The 21,422-nt window shown below is 38.2% G+C and overlaps 1 protein-coding gene across 2 annotated transcripts in view; it reads left to right on the forward strand.

The window, feature by feature from the left end:
- Window positions 1-367: 367 nt before the first annotated feature.
- DENND2C (DENN domain containing 2C) overlaps window positions 368-21,422 on the forward strand; it is a 40,778-nt gene continuing 19,723 nt past the window's right edge. For both annotated transcript variants that reach the window (XM_040230982.1, XM_040230983.1), the window contains exons 1-8: window positions 368-1,546; window positions 2,926-3,062; window positions 3,489-3,601; window positions 4,383-4,553; window positions 10,895-10,991; window positions 15,104-15,148; window positions 17,004-17,191; window positions 20,616-20,725. In XM_040230982.1, coding sequence (XP_040086916.1) covers window positions 723-1,546; window positions 2,926-3,062; window positions 3,489-3,601; window positions 4,383-4,553; window positions 10,895-10,991; window positions 15,104-15,148; window positions 17,004-17,191; window positions 20,616-20,725 — 1,685 coding nt within the window. In that variant the 5' untranslated portion in view covers window positions 368-722. The remainder of the gene's footprint in view (window positions 1,547-2,925; window positions 3,063-3,488; window positions 3,602-4,382; window positions 4,554-10,894; window positions 10,992-15,103; window positions 15,149-17,003; window positions 17,192-20,615; window positions 20,726-21,422) is intronic.

The raw sequence follows: 21,422 nt of genomic DNA on the forward strand, positions 1-21,422 counted from the left end.
GTTTCGTTAAGTGAAAGTTTCATAAATAATTGATTTATGGGGACTTTCCTGGTGGTCTTGTGGTTAAAAATTCAATCCCTTGCAATGAGGGGATGCGAGTTCAATCCCTGGTCAGGGAACTAAGGTCCCACATACCACAGGGCAGCTAAGCCCTCATGACCCAATATGCAGCCAAATAAATCAATAAATGAATATTAAAGTTTCTTTTAAAAAAAAAGAATTGATTAATTACAAAATAATGTTGTATACTACTATTATAATCTCTTATAAAACCTCATTCTACTTAATATTAGGAAATATGCAGAACATGAAAGCAGATAGTTTGAGAAATACCATAAATAGTATTTTCTCTGTAATATTATGCCACTATCTTAGGAATGCCTTAATGAAGTTGAATTACTTAATGGATGACAGGTACCTCTTTACATATGAAATATAAGTGAGTTATTTAGGGATAGGTGGGCAGTGTTTTAGTGTAATTTAAATTAGGAAATTATAAAACTGTGTTAACATATTCATCTCATTCTAATAGGATTATTCAAGATAGAGCTGTAGTCATTTTCAACAAGGATCGGTGATGATAATTTTTCTTTTTAAAAAAGATTTTCAAGTTAAAGATGAAAGGAAAATACTGGAATTTTTTGGATTCTAACTCGTGAGATAATGAATATAGTTTTTCACAGTGACTTCTGATGGGACCTTAGTAAAATTCATTGTTTGTCATGCACCCAACTGGGAACATGGATGTTGGCTTTTCTCGTTCTGCTGTTCATACACTGTCAAGAAGCCACTGCAAAAACATCAAGCAAAAAATTTCCCAGTGGGAAGGAAGAACTAATGGTATATCTAACCCAGATAAGTGGCATCCAAAGGACTTTGGAGTGAGATATAATAACTGTAATCAAGAGAGTCTTCTTAAGAAAACGCCTGTTGCTGAGGGAAAGAGCAAAAAGCTGGATGTAACCAACACTCAAAATGTTGATCAAGGTATTAATGAAGACGCCAAAAGCCACAATCAGAGTGAGGATGAAAGTGAAAAACGTGAATATGATGATACACGCTTATTTAAAAATGAATCAGAACCCAACTGGGTGTGTTCTCGGGTCAAACAAATTGAAAACTGGAAAGAAGTTTTAGATCCAGAGACTTCATTACCTCCGGGAAATTTCTATACCTCACAAATATTGTGGAAGAAAATAGAAGCACTTTCGCCAGATAAAGTCTTAAATTTGGCTTTGGAGCATTGTGGCTCTTCAGAAAAAGAACTGAATTTCAGAGTTCTGGATAGTTCATATGGAGTAACGAAGAGCTTAGAAAACATTTACTCTGAGCCTGAGGGACAAGAATGCAGACCTTCTATAAATCCTTTGCCAAAACCTCGTAGGACATTCAGATATTTATCTGAATCTGGCGTTATGCCATATAAAGAAAGAAACTGTGACAGAGAATACTGTGAAAATAATTCTTGTGCAGAATCTTCTTTGGCCTCTTCTCAGGAACCTGAACCAAAGAAATATGGTGGAAAAATCAGAGGGAGATCTAAAAGGTATGTTTTTATTTGAAAGGTAATGATTTTCAGTATTCTCCTTATAGAACCATTGGGTTTTCTCCTTTTCAAACCAATTTCCATTTCCATGTGTGGGTTACACCTCTAATTTGAAATACAGATGTTGATTGACCCGAGGGGACAATACCTACAAGAGTTTTAGGAGTACTGGTAATATCTAAGACAATCTACTGACACAGCCATAGAAAAACTTTTATTTTTTAATTAAAAATTTTTATTGAAATATTATTGACATGTAACATTATATGAGTTTCAGGTGTACAACATAGCAATTTGATATATTGCTATGTATATATTGTATATGTATTGTGAAATGATCACCACAATAAAGCTAGTTAATAACACAATAGTGCGTATTTGAAATTTGCTAAGAGATGTTAAGAGTACTCATCATAAGGAAAAAAAATGTAATTATGTGTGCTGAGATAGTTTAATGATCATATCAAGTAATATTCATAAAATATATGTACCTGGAAGAGAGTGGATCTACATGTTAGCCACGTTATTTTTTAAAAACTTTTTATTTTGTATTGGAGTGTAGCCGATGAACAATGTTATGTTAGTTTCAGGTGGACAGCAAAGGGACTAAATAATACATATACATGTACCCCTTCTCCCCCAAACTCCCCTCCCAGCCAGGCTGCTCATTACATTGAGCAGAGTTCCCTGTGCTATACAGTAGGTCGTTGTTGGTTATCCATTTTAATTATAGCAGTGTATACATGTCAACCCCAGACTCCCTAAATATCCATTCCCCTCATCCTCCCCCTGGTAACCATAAGTTCATTCTAAGTCTGTGAGTCTGTTTCTGAAAAACTTCCATTTTCTATCTTTAAAAACATATAGGGAAGCTAGTACGTTCTTCTTTTTCATTTAGGGCATGCTGGCTGTAGGCTCACTTTTTATTAGAGAGTAAATTTAATAAAGTACGCAAAGAAGAACATGAATGTAATTGGCTGTGTTCCTGTTAAGTTGTTGCTTCAGTCATGTCTGACTCTTTGCAACCCCATGGACTGTAGCCAGCCAGGCTCCTCTGTCCATGGGATTCTTGAAGCAAGAATACTGGAGTGGGTTGCCATGCCTTCCTCCAGGGGATATTCCCGACCCAGGGATTGAACCCAGGTCTCTTGACTCCTGCATCAGCAGATGGGTTCTTTACCAGTGGCACCACCTGGGAAACCCATGCAATTGGCTAAAAACCTTCCATTTTCTCATGGTTCATATAAGGCTCCAGCCTAATTATTTTTAGGTATTTGATAAAAACATCTTTGTAATTTTTCACACAAGTCCTTTACTTATTAACTTCTGTCATGCCATAGTTTTAAAAGACAACCTTAAAGTATATCTTCTTTCTTAAGGAAATCCTTTGAGTTTGAGGACATTCAGCACTTTCGAAATCGGAACTCACGGAAGATTCATGAAGAACTTGGAAGAAATTCTGGCTCAGCACTTTATTACACACAGTCTGAGGACAATATCTATGAGGATATCATATGTAGGTGTTCACAAACTCTGCAATTCAATTTAATGAGTATGTAGTTGGGGCAGCTCTTAAGTAGAGTGTGGTATTTTCCTTTACAATCAAGTATGTCTTGCTCTAGATTTTCTTTTTTAATATTGAAACCTTTGTTGTATAAATTCTTTTATTCTCTAATGGATTTTACATTGAGTTTAGTGGACTCTTCAGTTCAGAAGTAGGCCTTTCCAGTGTGGTATCTTGCAAATTCTTTTAGATTGGTTAGATGCCTGAGTGGTTTGTAAATGTAAAGTACCACTGATTTTAAGACCTATATCCCTAAAGCAATGTAGAGTAGAGAGCTGAACCAGTCAGTTTTTTCTTTTCCTTTTACATGTAGTCACTTTGTTCTCATGTAATTATGTTTGTCTAAACTTCTTCATTTTCCTTTTTTTTTTTTTCAAGATCCTACCAAAGAAAATCCATACGAAGACATTCCAGTGCAGCCTTTGCCCCTGTGGAGATCCCCTTCAGCATGGAAGCTCCCACCCCCTAAAAGTGCTTTCAGAACACCCAAGGTATAACCAGAGAACTGATATAAAAAAAATTAGAATCTTATTTATGCTACAAAAAAAGGTCAAAATGGTTTAATTAGGGCCGAAACTGAGAGGCACTGAAATATGGGTTTGTTGTTCTTTGTTTTGAGGGGGCAGCACAAAACTATCTTTAAATTTGGTTTGGGGGAGGGGTTTTGTTTGCTGTTTAACACTTCAGAAAACTTGAACGTAAACGCCTCTGGACAAGCCATAAACCTCTCAGTTCACTCTAGTTACCACAGCTCCGTAATAGGTTTGCATCACCTACGGCCTAAATTACCTGTCTGGTCCCTGAGAGCACTCACCACCCCCAAAAGCAAAGGCTGCCTTGAGCTAATGAGGACTCTGAGCTGTTGTTCTCTGTAAATTCAATTACATTGTTGTAGAAGAACTTTGGATTAGAATCCTGAGAAATTTCTTTACAGTGAAAAAGAAAGTATGGTATCCTCACTTGGTGGTGGTGGTAGTTGTGGTTTAGTCACTAAGTTGTGTTTGGCTCTTGTGACCCCATGGACTGTATCCTGCCAGGCTCCTCTGTCCATGGGATTCTCCAGGCAAGAATCCTGGAGTGGGTTGCCATTTCCTTCCCCAGGGGATCTTCCCCACCCAGGAATCGAACCTGGGTCTCCTACATTGCAGGCAGAATCCTCGTTTGAAATGATTTTAAAGGAAAGATAAATATTTGGGAGAGAATAGCTTTGACTTTGAGAACATAGGCATTACCTAGGTGATCTTACCCTTACCAATACCTCTTCTTTTTTAGCTTCCTCCCAGACCTCATTTCCTTCACCGGAAGACTATGGAACTGAAGAACTCACAAGCTTATATAAGGTCAAAGCTCACAAAAGATACTACATTGCCAGTCACGTTAACAGAATGGAAGCTTTTCCGAGCTGGAGAAGTTGCAAACAGGAAAAGGAAAAATCTTCCAAGGGTAAGACCTCCAGTATTTTCATTCTTTGACTCTTATTTCAGCATTTCCACAAATGAGAATAAATAAATTTTAGACTGAAATGAATAGCAGGATAAAACTGACCTACTGGAATTAGAAGATTTGGAAAGCAGCCTTAAGTTTTAAGTTTTGCTCATGCAAGAAGAATGCATGAATGGCTTTTGCCAAGGTTTTTGTGTGTATGTGTATGGATTTGTGAAATTGATTTTAGGTGAGTGAGTGATGAAAGGCATTCAGTCATATCCTAGTCTTTGTGACCCCCATGGACTGTAGCTGCCAGGCTCGACTGTCAATGGAATTCTCCAGGCAAGAATACTGGAGTGGGTTGCCATTCCCTTCTCCAAGGGATCTGATCAACCCAGGGATTGAACCCTCCTTTCCTGTATTTCAGGCAGACTCTTTACCATATGAGCCACCAGGAAAGCCCTTAGAGGGCTTCATTTTGGTAAGCTTTGTTGTTGTTCAGTCACTCAGTCATCTCTGACTCTGCGACCCCATGGACTACAGCATGCTGGGCTCCTCTGTCCTCCACTGTCTCCTGGAGTTTGCTCGAATTCATGTCCATTGAGTCAGTGATGCTATCTAACCATCTCATCCCCTGTGCCCCCTTCTCCTTTTGCTTTCAATCCTTCCCAGCTTTAGGGTCTTTTCCAGTGAGGCAGCTTTTCACATCAGGTGGCCAATGTGTTGGAGCTTCAGCTTCAGCATCAGTCCTTCCAAAGAATATTCAGGACTGATTTCCTTTAGGATTGACTGGTTGGATCTCCTTGCTGTCCAGGGGACTCTGAAGAGTCTTCTCCAGCACCACAGTTTGAAAGCATCAATTCTTTGTTGCTCAGCTTCTTTATGGTCCAACACTCACATCCATACATGACTACTGAAAAAGCCACAGCTTTGACTATATGGATCTTTGTGAGCAAAGTGATGTTTCTGCTTTTTAATACACTGTCTAGGTTTGTCATAGCTTATCCTCTGAGGAGCAAGCGCCTTTGAATTTCATGGCTGCAGTCACCTTCTGCAGTGATTTTGGAGCCAAATCTGTCACTGCTTCCACTTTTCCCTCTTCTATTTGCTATTAAGTGATGGAACAAGATGCCATGTTCGTAGTTTTTTAAATGTTGAGTTTTAAGCCAGCTTTTTCACTCTCTTCTTTCACCCTTATCATGAGGCTTTTTAATTCCTCTTCACTTTCTGCCATTAGAGTGTTATTATCTGCATATCTGAGGTAGTTGATATTTCGCCCAGCAATCTTGATTCCAGCTTGTGCTTCATGCAGCCCAGTATTTCACATGATGTACTCTGCCTGTAGGCTTCCCTAGCAACCCAGCTGGTAAAGAATCCACCTGCAATGCAGGAGACCTAGGTTCAGTCCCTGGGTTGGGCAGATCCCCTGGAGGAGGGCATAGAAACCCACTCCAGTATTCTTGCCTGGAGAATTCCCATGGACAGAGGAGCCTGATGGGCTACAGTCCATAGGGTTGCAAAGCGTCAGACACAGCTGAGTGACCAAGCACAGCACACAGCACTCTGCATATAAGTTAAATAAGCAGGGTGACAGTTTACAGCCTTGTCATACTTTCCCAATTTGAACCAGTTGTTCCATGTGAGGTTCTAACTGTTGCTTCTTGACCTGCATACAGGTTTCTCAGGAGACAGATAAGGTGGTCTGGTATTTCCATCTCTAAGAATTTTCCACAGTTTGTTGTGATCCACACAGTCAAAGGCTTTCGTGTAGTCAATGAAGCAGAAGTATACATTTTTCTAGGACTCCCTTGCTTTCTCCATGTCCAATGAATGTTGACAATTTGTTCATTCCTCTGTCTCTTTGAAATCCAGCTTATATAATCTAGACGTTCTCAGGTCATGTACTGCTGAAGCCTACGTAGCTTCAAGGATTTTGAGTATAACTTTGCTAGCATGTGAAATGAGTACAATTGTATGGTAGTTTGAACATTCTTGGCACTGCCTTTCTTTGGGATTGGAATGAAAACTGACCTTTTCCAGTTACCGTGCTGCTGCTGCTAAGTCACTTCAGTTGTATCTGACTCTGTGCGACCCCATAGACGGCAGCCCACCAGGCTCCCCCGTCCCTGGGATTCTCCAGGCAAGAACACTGGAGTGGGTTGCCATTTCCTTCTCCAATGCAGGAAAGTGAAAAGTGAAAGTGAAGTTGCTTGGTCATGTCCAACCCTCAGCAACCTCATGGACTGCAGCCTACCAGGCTCCTCCATCCATGGAATTCTCCAGGCAAGAGTACTGGAGTGGGGTGCCATTGCCTTCTCTGTTCCAGTTACCTTAGTTCTCATTAAAATCAGCTGCCCATGTGAAGGAAGCACTCAAATCTCATGTAAAAGAGCCTTCTATTAGGCTGGCTTCAGTGATTCTCACTCATTTGTATAATAGCCAAAGTTAACTCAGCTTTGTGCCTGAGTTTATAAATTTTCAGTAATGACAAAGTATATGCCAAAAATTTCCATTCAGAGAAAGGAAAAAAGATATTTTACTCTTAGAAATATAAATTTTTGCCAATTATACTGAAAAAATGACTTCTCTCTCAAAGGAGAAAAGGAAGTAAGTGTGTAAATCATCTCGATGAGAGCCATTGAACCAAAATGAAGAAATTTGGGTTATTTGTAATACATAATATTTTTAAGAGAGACACTTAAGAAATTACATGAAAATATTTAAAAACTCTTTATGTTACTCTGTTCTGTAATTCAGAATGTTTTCAGGATTACTATGCTGGAATAAAGAAATGAAATCTTTTAAATAGTATTTCTTCCCTTAACCCCATCTCAATTAGTTATATGTATTCATTTAGCCCATGATTTTTGTATCTGATTTTAACTTTAAACAAAAGTCATAGCTGTTTCTTGGTTTAGTAACTGCTGATTGGTTCCTTGGGAAATACTCTTTCCATAGTTACTTTAATTCTTCTGAACCATTTCCTGCCCTTCTCTCTTTAACATATGAAGTGTTAAAGACACAGAGTTTTTTTTAAAGCATTAAACTGATCTCTCTGGGAAAAAAAATTTTCAGGTGTTTATTTTACTGTGTATGGTGAGGACTACTTAAAAATCAGAGGTTTAAAGAATTGCCAGGATATACATAATATATAGGGCTTCACAGGTGGCTCAGTGATAAAGAATCTGCCTGCCAATGTAGGAGACGTGGGTTTGATCTCTGGGTTGGGAAGATCGCCTGGAGGAGCAAATGGCAACCCACTCCAGTATTCTTGCCTGGAGAATCCCATGGACAGAGAAGCCTGATGGGCTATAGTCCATGGGATCACAAAGAGTCAGAAGGGCTTAATGACTAAGCAACAACAACAAAGTATATATAATGTATAACTGAATCACTTTATTATTCACTAGGAACTAACACAACATTGTAAATCAGCTATGGAAGTGAAAGTCACTTAGTCCTGTCTGACTCTTTGTGACCCCATGGGCTATACAGTCCATGGAATTCTCCAGGCCAGAATACTGGAGTGGATATCTGTTCCCTTCTTCAGGGGATCTTCCCAACCCAGGGATCTAACCCAGGTCTCCTGCATTGCAGGCGGATTCTTTACCAGCTGAGCTACCAGGGAAGCCCACAACATTGTAAATCAGCTATACTCCAAAAAAAAAAGAATTGCCAGGCATTCTGCACAGTTCTCTTTGATAAATCATGCTGGCACAACAGAACAGATCACGTGTTCACAGGAGCTAGATCACAGACACATAGTTCAGTTCAGTTGCTCAGTCGTGTCCGACTCTTTGCGACCCCATGAATCGCGGCACACCAGGCCTCCCTGTCCATCACCAACTCCCGGAGTTCACTCAGACTCACGTCCATCGAGTCAGTGATGCCATCCAGCCATCTCATCCTCTCTCGTCCCCTTCTCCTCCTGCCTCCAATCCCTCCCAGCATCAGAGTCTTTTCCAATGAGTCAACTCTTTGCATGAGGTGGCCAAAGTACTGGAGTTTCAGCTTCAGCGTCATTCCTTCCAAAGAAATCCCAGGGCTGATCTCCTTCAGAATGGACTGGTTGGATCTCCTTGCAGTCCAAGGGACTCTCAAGAGTCTTCTCCAACACCACAGTTCAAAAGCATCAATTCTTCGGCGCTCAGCCTTCTTCACAGTCCAACTCTCACATCCATACATGACCACTGGAAAAACCATAGCTTTGACTAGACAGACCTTTGTTGGCAAAGTAATGTCTCTGCTTTAGAATATGCTATCTAGGTTGGTCATAACTTTTCTTCCAAGGAGTAAGCATCTTTTAATTTCATGGCTGCAGTCACCATCTGCAGTGACTTTGGAGCCCCCCAAAATAAGGAATTGTATTAAGATATGGTTCTTGGAATAACATTAGCAAATATTTAGAAATTGTGGATTACGGAGTTCGATGAGACCCGAGGAGATTTGCAGTGCTTTTGATTTCATCCCTCAGTGTTTATGTACTGTGGATCCCTTGAGTACTCAAAGCTTGCTCTCTTTTTGATTATAGGTGAGATGATTCAACTTTTCCTGTTCTAATATTTTCCCAAAGGTTTTTTTGAGAAGTAAGGAAGACAGAATGATTTTTGGAATTCTTGATTGTCAGGCAGGAACAAACTGTTAGCATTTCTGTTTGTAAGCCTCAAGCCTCGTTGGATTAAACCCCTGTAGGATATTCCATTTGCAATACAAATTTTGGTTTTGGACTATCTTTGGGAACAACATTCCATGAGGAAAGCAGTTTTTGCAGTATTTCCTCTTTGATGACTAGAGCTTTCCCTGGAAGGGAAACTGGTTTCATAGTTTGAAAATAACTGATCTAGTCCATATGCCTCTTCCCCACCCTTCCTTTCTTTCTCTGCTGTGGAAATCTGTGTGGGATTGTTTGCTAGAGTAGATTTCCTAATTTTATGTTGTTTGTCTCTAGTGTGTACATAGCAATATGGTTTCCATCATTCTTAGGAAGAATATTCTACAATATTTTCTATAGCTAGAAGGTAATTATAGGCTCCTCTTCCTAGCTCACAATCAAAATTTTAATTTTATTATTTTATCTCATATTTCTGGAATAGATAGTTCCCTTTCCTTTATAACATTTCATTGTACTTTTGAGTATACTTCTCAAATGTACATGAATATTTTTACTATTTTTTGTCCTTGTGTACCCAAAATGTGTGTTTACTCTCAAACATCTTTCCTATAACCCCTAACAATAACTTTATATGTCTGGATCCTCATATTTGTTTATAATGGTAATATTTAAGAATATGGGTAACTTTTCATTTGAATTACAGCTGCAAATATCATTAAAGAAAAATCTTTTAAAAGAATAAACTCATCCAAAAATGTGGGAATAATCTGTGTATTTAAAGCACATGTTTCTCACATGTTATTTTTCTTGCAGTGGACTGACTCACTGCTTATGGATTGCCAGGATTGCTAGAGAGACAAGGACAAAGGAAAAAAGAACATTTTTCTCAAGCAACTTTGTTGGTTATCATCTTACGTTAATATAATGCTCCTAACAGTTGTTAATTCTGGGCACTAAATATGTTAAATCAAGATTAATAGTTAAGAAAAAACTTGGAATTTTAAGAAAAAATAAAAATATACATAGAAAACCTAATCAGTTTCTCCTTTTAAAAGTAGCTGTTGATCTTTCCTTCTTTTTAAGCTCAGTCTGTATCTGTTTCTTGCTCTCTTTTATACATACTTCTCAGAAGCAAAGAAAGAATTGTAATGAATAATGCATGTTAAATGGAACATGGTTTTTGTATTTAGGCATATTTGAGAATCTCCTACTTTTATGACATGTTTCTAAAATAAGTTGTAATATTAGTGTTCCTGGTAGTAAAAAGAATATTTCTTTTGACTAAAACTTTCTAAGTGTGATTATCCTCTTTTTGCAAAAGTTCATGGGAGCAAAAATAACTGCACCTCACCCTGCCTTCCAAATGAATAAATGTCTCACTTCTTACTCTGGGCATGCAAAACCTTGAGCCCATTGGTGAGGCTTGGTCAATGCAGAGAGTGCAGTACCCAGATTTCCTGCATGTTGTGACATGGAATGACAAGCAATCTCTCTAGGAGCCTGTGCTGAATTCCTCTAGAAAGGAAATATCCTTTCCCACTTATCTTACCCATATTAAATGGATTTTGTGTTAGAATAGCATGTCATCTTACTAAAGATAATTTTAGATTCAAAATTGAAAAATGTAAAGGTTTTATTTTTAAAATGGATCTTTCTCTGAATGAGAATCACTAATAAGTTAATATTATCAAACTGCAAAACTTGTTGGTGTTTGTTTAAACTTGTACTTTTCTGGTCTTTTTTTTAGCTTGTATTAAAAATAGATGATATATTTGAGTCTAAGAGAGGGAAGAAAAGGGTCAAGTTACACCCTTACACTGGAAAAGATGTACCTCCCTCTAAAGGTAAGAATTGTTCCAGCTGTCCATAACTATTAGCATATGTTAGGCAGATCATTATATAATTTAATGGTTGATGAGAATTATAATTTTTGGTTTACTTTCCTGTCTCTCCCACTTAAACATAAAACTTCTTTAGCCTAAGGGATTATTTCTTGTTCTTCCTCAAATCCCTTTTATTTAGTTCTGGTTGTTGATGTTCACTCACTAAGTCATGTCTGACTCTTTACCAAGTAATAGCTACTGGATGAATAAGTAAATAAATTTTAAAATAGTTATAAACCAATGGGAATGATTTTTCATAGACAGGTTTCATCCATGTTTTATAGTCCTTTGATTTATAGTGTCAGTGTAGACTCGTTCAATGGAGAAATGAAAATATTAAGTGTATATATACTGAAGGTATGTGGTATTCAACCTGTAGTCATCTAATAAGTTCAGTAGAGTTCTCCTTCAGATGCCTAGATAAAACTTAGATTGTCTTGACTGAGAACCTTTCAACATTCCTAATGAACTATTAGACTTTTCTTTACAACAAACTTGCTTGTCTGGCACAGAATATGTAGAAGTTAACAGTTTTTATATATGAGATTCATAGGTGAGAAACAACAGCCAAATCATATCAGAGAAGAATGTTTCATATTTTTGCAAAGACTTCCAAAGACAGAAATTTCTTAATTTCCATTAAAAATCTATTCCTCATTCTATGAGTGAACTATGTGAAAGTAAACTTCTGCGTTCAACAATTCAAAGCTCTTTCTTTTTTGTGATGATTAAAATCATCCTGTCATCACCATTTAAAATGTGAATTTTCATATTTTCAGAAGCAATTATTAAAACATTTTAGTCTTCTATAGAAGAAATACTTCTGGTCATTGTTAATAATAATAGCTACTACTTAACTGAATGAAGTAATAGTTTCTTTATGTACTTTATCTGGTGTATAAATATGACCACACTGGGCGGTGTGGGACTATCCTAATTTTACAGAGTAAGCAGCTGAGTGAGAAGAGGAAGCATCAATTTGAATCAAGGAACATGACACCACAAACTCTTATTCTTCTTTATCACCAACAATTACTCAGTTTTTGATTTTTAGCAGTTTGACTATCTCCTCTCTAGATGTTTTCATATGTCCAGTAAAGATATAGTCAAATGCTTTTTATTTGTGTAATTCAAAAAGAGATATAGAAGATGAAAAGTAATGCCAGATATTCTGCTGGATCCTTTCAGATACATTATGACTGTCTTTTCTAAATAACTGTATGTAGCAAATATTATTATTTTATAGATAAGGAAATAAATTATAAATTGCAAATTATATGAAATATCAACACTGGAACCAGGACAAATTCTTAGAAAAGATTGTCAATTTTCCCAGATTAACAGCAGTCTGTTGATAAGTATATTCACCAGATATGCTACTGTAAGTATGTTATCACTGATCTGTTATTTTATGTGTATGCTTTATGGATTAGGAAGATTTTAGTAAATTTGACCCTAAGAAAAGTTTTTGAAGCATCAAATCCTTTTTTTCACTGTCTTTATTGAAAAGAACAAAAAATCAACGGCATAAACTGCCAACTTGTAGCATATACACACGAAAGGAGGAGTCCCTCCAAGTTTATTTTCTTTTGCGTGGCTCAAAGGAAATGTGCATTTACCTGGTCTCTGGCCAGCCTCTTCACTGGACAGGAGTTTCTCTCATGCTTGAGGACTCCTGGCTCAGTAGTCACAGTTCTCAGGTTTTTGTTTTCCTCCTTAAGCTTTTGTCTGTGTATCAACAGTGCCTCATAGAACCAGATGATTCTATTTACCTACTCTGCCAGTACATGCTAGGTTTTAGTGAATCTATTCCAACCTAAACATTTCTTAACTCTCAATTCTCAAGTATCACAAAATGATTTACTGCCCTTCTTCGAAAGTACGGTTTTGTGTGTTAAAGTCACTTATCAAAAAGGGACAACCTAGTACTTTTTTGATCCTTACAGATTCTCAATATTGGCTTATAAACCCCTTAACCTTCATTCCATGTCTTGGAATGCAGGTCATCAAACCCAGAGGTAAATATGTTAAAGCCGTATAAATGATCTTTTGTAAGGTCTTTGCCAGGTAAATTACCTTTCCTCCCTTCCCATTTTCTCCTTCTTTTCTTTTCTTTTTTTCCCAGACACCTCACAGGCTCCCAAGAGGTGCCTGGTGCCAAGGATATAGACAGGGTTCAGTAGCTCACAGTGTTTATTCTTACTTATTGATTAATAGGATAGAGCCCCAGTATACTTTGTGTCATTGTAGTTAGTTTGAAGTTATAAAACCTAGATAGTACACAATATTTAGATAGCTTTCTTTTCTGTAACATCTCTTGTGTACTTTTCATTCCTGTCTTATGGACAGACAGCATTTTTTAATCTTCTCTTCTCCCTTATTACAAAACTAAAATGAGCACAGCAAGAAATTGCAGGAATATAGAATAAGATAAAATGGAAAGCCAGTGTTTCCAGAACTTCCTGCTACTACTCCCAGAAAATTTTATGTACATGCAAATGTTTTTTCTCCCCAAATAACTTTATACTATGTCTTGCTTTTTTTTAAAAAAAAGTATAATTAATATACTTTGGAGCTCTTTCAGTATCAACACAGAGAGATCCACATATCTGTACTGCATTTCTTTGTATAAATATAAAAGAATTTATTTAGCTGTTTCTAACATATTATTTAATCTGGGGATAATTAAGGTTTATAAAGAGATATAGGTTATTTTTTCTTCAAACAATGCTGTGATGTACACTTTTTACTTATATATAATTTTGTATATTGGTTAGAATACATCTATAGAATGAGTTCTTAGCAGTGGACTTAATCAAAGCACACATACTTTAAAGAACACATAAATTAATATTTTTATAACTGCTAACCAAATTGTCTCATAAATAGATTGTAACAGTTTACATTTCTATGAACAACTTTTGAAAATGATATTTTCCTCATTATCTTAGTTAATTAGAGATTTTTATTTTTTACCAGTATCATGGTTGAAAAGTATATCTTACTTATTGTCTTAATTTACATTTCTTTAATTATGAATTATTCCTACCTTTTATTCATCTTTTGTTGTGCTGTGTTTTTCCATATTTCTTTATGACAGCTATTTGAATATTAAGAAGACAGCCTGGTGTCTACAATGTATACTACAAATATTTTCCCAGGTTGTTTGCCTTTTGAATTTACTAATGATTTTTTGTTAGATTAGAAATTTTACATTTTTATACAATCAGACTTACATATATTTTTCATTTACGATTCCTAGTCCTTATTTTTCCTGATATTTAAAACTTTTTCCCTTTCTTTACATTTTAAAATTTTGCTTTAACTTTTTAAATTTAATTTAGAAATTTTTCATTCACTTGTTTACAATGTTTTATCTTTTGGTTGCTTTGTTGTTGTTGTTTTATAAATTGACAATACACCTAGTATTGTACACAATATTCCCTTCTGAAAGCAAAGCCCCTTAGCCTCAAAACACTTAAAATCCAATTGTGGAAAATAAGAGTAGTTCAAAGCCATCTGAGTACTGTAAGAATTCAGAGTAAAGTTCAGTTCAGTTTGGCCTTCGAGGTGGCTTAGAAGCATGTTAAAAGAGGTAGAATGTTACTTGATAAACTCATTTGGTAATCTTTCTTAACTTTCTTAACTTCACATTTTCTTTTTAATCTAAACTCATAGTTTGTTCCATGTTGAGACTTTTGGTTAGCCAGGTTGATGCTTCTACCTGTGATACCTTATTTGGGAATCGAAAGACAAATATGTCTACATTCTATGAATGTAGAAATAGGATCTACTCTAACCAAGACTTCCTGCAGCTAGTTTGAACTGCTGTTAAAGTCTAGATTTAGGGATGCGAGGGGAATTAAGGAGGGAAGTGGGTGTGGGAAGAAGGTGGAATGGAGTAGTTTCTTCTCTGAGCCTTGATACAGCTAAGTATCAAGATACAGTTTGGAGAAAGTTTCAGCCTCCTTATTATTCCTTGCTCTTAAGTCCCCAGGTCTTTTCCATTATTCTCTTCCTCGTGTTCCTCCTGCTGTTGTTGGACAATACAAATAGAAATTCTTTCTTTTCAGGTGAACCTGGTGGGTATGAAAGTGATGCCGAGTATCTACCAAAGAGTGAGTGAGTCAGTGGGGCTGCTCCCTTTCGCATGATGATCCTGGTTGTAGGTGGAGTCGCACCTACCTTTGTGATGAAGCATATGTTTTCTACACCAAGTTTCACTTTGTCGGTGATTTCTTCATTATAAGATCCTGTTGAGATTTAGGGAACTAAACAATACATTGTCAGATGTTGTGACAGCATTCAAAATCTCCCATTAAAAAAAAACTCCCATAATTGAGAATAGATACATGTATATGTGTATGGCTGAGTCCCTTTGCTGTTAACTATCATAACATTGTTAATCAGCTATCCCCCAATATGAAATAAAAAGTTTAAAAAATCTCCCATGGTGGTGTGAGGCAAACCTATATAGTTTTAAGATGGAATGTTCTGAGGGGAGCGGCAGAGCTGCGTGTTCAGACACATATGCAGCCATTTCCCAGCAACCAAAACAGAGCATGTGAGTCATCCTCTGAGACAAAAATATCTGATTTTTTCATAGTCATTCAAGTGTAATTCATTAAGTGTCTTGAGATAGGCAACACTGATCTGTTTCTTATTCGTAGGCATTTATATTCTAAATTACTGTGCCATTTACTTTCTGTTAGAGTACAAACTACACCATGCATTTTTGGTTGTACTTGTTCAAGTACTCAAAGGCTCTGTATCCTGCATCTAATGGATTTTCACAGCAAATTATTTCGTTTCTGTTTAACTGAGGCATGGGAAAAGTAGGAGACGTGAATTATCAAAGCCAAGAACAGGGCAGTTCCAAGTCTGATATTCTGACTTTATGATTAATAATCATGTGCTCCTACCAGTAGCCTCAGTTGCTTCAGGTGTTTGATTCAGTAGCCTGATTTAAGGTGAAACCTCAGTCATCATCAAGTTCAACGTGGATGTGTAAAGATGACTAACTTAGTGCTGTCGCTACTGAGAATCAGGCCCTAAAATTTTCTTGATATGAGCTAAGCCCTTTGGAGTAAGAAGGCTTGCCTAGAGCACTTTTTTAAGTGTTCTTAATATTTTGATCCACATCATAACTTCTTTGGGGCAGAATGCATCACATCTCGAAAGAAAAGCAAAACAATTAGAGGGTGAGTCTTTCAGTCATTGGCTTAGAATGACACATAAGCAAATCTCTGGGATCCTTAGATTATTTCTTCTGCAACTACTGCGTTCCCTCTAGTGGAGACTATCCCAAATTATCCAGAATTTAGAGTGATGAGAATAAAGGGTAAATGTTATCCACTTTTGAGTGGGATTGCTCACACTGTATAAATAGTATGCTTCTATAAATTCTTTCTTTTGAGAAACAATCTGCTAATGAATATCTTTTCCTCTTGTGTTTAGCACCATTTATTGATATATGTCCATCATTCATAATACATACCAAAGAGAGAAGGGAAAACAATAGTTTGTTTCATGTGAGGATAGTTTTGTTTTAATTTTATAAAAATTGTCTCTTTATGTACTTACCTTCTATAGGGCTCAATTATTTTATCAGATCTTTCCCCCACCTATGATTTCATGGTCTCAGCAGTGGCATCTGTGGTCTGGCCAGTGCTTTTACTGGTGTCATGCCATGAAAGATAGGATAACACAGAGTATGTGTTGGGACATGCCTAGGTATCAGTTGGGACACAGAACATCAGTCCCACTGCAGAGCCCCCAGCTGCCTGTGGGAATCTGCACTTGTCCTCCACGTGTGTTATAGCCCTGACAAGCACGTCTGGGTACAGACATTCGTTAGTCAACACTCATTAACAACCACTGAATGAAGGTTAGCCCCGCATGGGTCATGACCTCTGGGTGCTAGAGGGAAGATAGGGCTACAAAGGAAGACAATGCTCCATGATCTCATCGCAGGTCGCCACAAGCGCGTAGCACAACTGCAGCAGTCTTCCAAGAGGAATCCGCACTACCAGACTTTAGAGCGGGATCTGATTGAATTACAGGAGCAGCAGCTCTTTGAACTTTTTGTGGTGGTGTCTCTACAGAAGAAGCCGTCAGAAGCAAGCTACGTTCCCCAGGTCATACAGCAATTCCCTAGCAAGGTAGGTGCATAGAGACCATGAGACATCCAGGAACAGATGGCCTTCCTGTGTCTCTGTGTATTTATCCCTCTCCTCTTGTTTACTGTTGTCTCCATCAGCTTTTACTAACTCTATACTTCTTGTAGGACATGGATCTGATGATATCTTGTGTCAGGCATGAGCTGCAACCAAGGGGGAATAAAACTCATTATTCAAGTTGGGTTTTTATTTTTTTGCTCTACTGCTTACTAAGTGACCTTTAGCAAGTTACAAGGCCTCAGTTTTCTCCTTCTTAATGAGAGCGAGTGAGTGAGTGGAAGTTGCTCAGTCGTGTGTGACTCTGACCCCATGGATTGTAGCTCCCCAGGCTCCTTTGTCCATGGAATTCTTCAGGCAAGAATACTGAAGTGGGTTGCCATGCCCTCCTCCAGGGGATCTTCCCGACCCAGGGATTGAACTCAGGTCTCCTGCATTATAGGCAGGTTCTTTACCCTCTAAGCTACCAGGGAAGCCCCATTTTTAATGAGGGGAATGATAAATGTGGCGGAGTAAGGTGGCAGTTCAGAGCACGGACTGTGAGCCAACTGTCTGTAATTGCCACTTATTAACTCTGTGACTTAGAGCAGTTAAACTGGTCTGCGTCTTGTTTTCTTCATTGGTGAAGGAGGGGTAATCGTAACAGTGTCTACCCTATTTAGTGAGGATTAAATGAGCTCATTATATAATAATTAATATAACGCACTAAGAACAGTGTCTAGCATGTAGTAGCACAATATAATGTTATCCCGTATTAGTGAGGATTTAATGAGATAATGTATATAACATGCTTAATGCAGTTTCTAGCACATAGTAAGCATGTGATAAATGGTTAATATTATTAACAGTATTATTTCCTTTACTTTGCCTTTTCCACAAAATCATTCATTCATTTGTTTCATCAGTATTTCATAAATACCTACTTTTTGCCAAGATTACATGCTAAGAACACAACTAAAATAGATCTTCTTGGTCCCTGCCCTCACAGAGCTTACAAAATAGACCCTAAATGTGGCTCTGAGCTTTGTGACTGTAAAAATAAAGAACATGGTCATTACATCAGGGCTTACAAACTGATGGCCTCTGAGCTTATTAAGCCCACAGACATATTTGGAGGGGGGGGTTGCCGTAATATAGTAATAAAATAATAATAAAGTTTTTGTTGCCAGTTTTTTGTTTAAAAGTCAAATTTCATATAGAAATCTGTATTTTGGCTTTTTCCCGAGAAACTAGAAAGACTGCCGGCACTCAGCCCACATTGCTAAGTGGCATGAATTGGCTGAAGCTGAGTAAGGAGCAGGACTGACTTCATGGGTATGTGACCAGTGCCGTCACAAAAGGCATCTCTCTCCTAGAAGAGCCCTGCTCCACAGGAAACTCTCAATTTATATTTGAGTTTGTGTTTTGTAAGCGAGGAGTGAGGTCTGCTGAGACAATGGGGCGTGTACCAAAGTCTTAAAGCCTGGCTTCATGCATGGTCTCACCTGCTTCCTCCCCTAAATGGGTTCTCTAGGTGTCCTCACTCCTACTTCTTGGTTCCCCAGGTCCTATCAGGCTTCCCCCTTTCCAGCCTCACTCATTGGCTGCTGCCACCCTCTGCGGCATGCATGGGGAGGGTCAGGATCAGGCAAGCATTAACCCCGCAGTGTCTTAAGCAACGCATGGCTTTGCTTAATGCCTTAATGCAGTGTCTTAATGCCCTGCCCTGGGCATTGCTACTGCTATTCAATGGGTGGTCTAGAGGTGCAAGCCTTTTCATCACCCCCAGTCCAAGTACTGAGCATGTGCCTGTGTGGAGGCTACAGCCCCTTGAGGGTTGCCCAGCTGCTGTGGGTTGGAGTGGCGGGCTCATAGTAAGGGAGTTACCCCGGCTCAACTTCCCTACCCCTAGTCAGGACACAAGGTTTGAGTCCTGCACCTGGCCTGAGGGGGAAACCCTGCAGCTGGTGGGTCAGTTGAACACCAGATTGTGAGCCAGGGTCCCTGAGCACCTGTGAATGTCCCCACTTATCCCCAAGATCCTCGTGCCTGAGGGAGCATGCCTTTGAATACAAAATCAAAAACCCTGTTTTGTTTTAGAAATTAAAAGGTAGGTCATTGATATTAGTTACATGAAGTCAATATGGTAATTAGACTTATCTGCTTATTTTTGTACTAATTTTTAAATGTCTTTTGACTTAACTAAATTTAGACTGTTCTCTAAAGTACAATACCAAACTTGCACAAAAGGGTCTTCCATGTTAGAATTTTACAGGAAGTCGCAAACCCATAATTAGGTAACAAAGATTACATGCTAAGGGAAATGATTATATGTGGGGTGGATTCTAAAAATACTGTTTTTTCTAAGTAACGGTCATCTGACTTTTCAAAATATCTTGGATTATTGATCAGAGAGTATCTTGAGCTGACTAGGTTTTTGCTATCAGTATAACATAGATTTTCATTTATTTTATAGTCCATGATTCATAAAAATATTCTGACTAGTATGTGAATACTTGAATTAAGATTCTTTCTCTAGATAAGAAACTGTTTTCAATAATTTCTCTCTTACATCAGATTATAGGATCTCCTCAAGTACCCTCTCTATATAAAAACAGAATTCTTTTTACTTAGAAACTGTTCCAAAAAAGACACAGATGTGTATAGCGGACTTTTGGACTCAGAGGGAGAGGGTGAGGGTGTGATGATTTGGGAGAATGGCATTGAAACATGTATAATATCATGTAAGAATCGAAATGCCAGTCTAGGTCTGATGCAGGATATGACACGCTTGGGGCTGACGCGCGGGGATGACCCAGAGAGATGTTGTGGGGAGGGGGGTGGGAGGGGGGTTCATGTTTGGGAACGCATGTACACCTGTGGTGGATTCATGTCAATCTATGCCAAAACCAATACAGAATTGTAAAGTAAAAATTAAAAATAAATTAATTAATTAATTAAAAAAAAAAAGAAAGAAAGAAACTGTTCCTTAGAAAATTTCAGTGATTAACAGTCTTGGCCCTCCTGTTTTATTAAACTGCACAAAACCACTCTGAGATAACTGCTGCTGCTGCTGCTGCGTCACTTCAGTCGTGTCCAGCTCTGTGCGACCCCATAGACAGCAGCCCACCAGGCTCCCTCGTCCCTGGGATTCTCCAGGCAAGAACACTGAAGTGGGTTGCCATTTCCTTCTCCAATGCATGAAAGTGAAAAGTGAAAGTGAAGTCTCTTAGTTGCATCTGACTCTTCTAGACCCCATGGACTACAGCCTACCAGGGTCCTCCGTCCAAGGGATTTTCCAGGCAAGAGTACTGGAGCAGGTTGCTACCTCGACTTGTTGGATACCCTTTTCCTGAGAACAGGCTGAGTTTTTTATTTCTACACTCCACTTACATAGAATATTAGTCATTTCCAGTGTTATTTTTTTCAGGGTGATCATGGCTTTAAGCAATCCAGAGACACTGAAGAGAGGCTCAAAGTTATCCCCAAATTTTGTTTTCCTGATTCAAAGGACTGGGTGCCAACCTCGGAACTCAAGAGGTAAATAGACTACTTTATCTGATTTCTGTTTGTTGAAACTGCAAAAGTAGAATCAGAATGTTCGAGAAACAGATAGAACCAGTAGTGAAGCTATGTGTACTCTGTGGCAGGGAAGGAAGGAAAAGAATTAGGACATTTCCTATGTGGGGCTCCCGAAAGGAAAGCACAGTGTTAACGGGAAAACAAGTTTGAGAGTCTCTTCAATTTGCCAATTCTGCAGGAAAAAAAGTTCCACTTTACATACAATCAGAAATGCCACCAAGTGGACATAAAAGGAAAAAAATGCTGAACTTAAAAACAAAAATAAAACATGGCAGTGTCTGCATCTTGTATCTCCCTCAAATTGTTAGAAAAAGCTATAGCCCAGATTGTATGTTCCCCTGTCAAACTTGTACAAAAAGGAGGCTGGAGTTTGGAAGGTGTAAGTATATTGGAAAGGAATTACAAAAAATTTCTTCCCAGTATCTAGAGGAAATTACTATTTTCAATTAATAAGACATCATCATCTCATATCCTGCTTGTAAATAGATGACTGCTTCTTTCAAAACTGGAATTACTGGTCATGTATTTAGGCTGAAAAGCATGATTATGTGAACCATATCACATGCTGATGACCTGCTGGAAGACAGCCTCAGCTGTTGCCTAAGTGGCTGTGCCTTTCCACGCCGCGTTGCCTCCAGACTAAGCTGCTGCCTCT

The sequence above is a fragment of the Oryx dammah genome, unplaced genomic scaffold (assembly GCF_014754425.2).
Source record: "Oryx dammah isolate SB20612 unplaced genomic scaffold, SCBI_Odam_1.1 HiC_scaffold_28, whole genome shotgun sequence".
NCBI lineage: Eukaryota > Metazoa > Chordata > Mammalia > Artiodactyla > Bovidae > Oryx > Oryx dammah.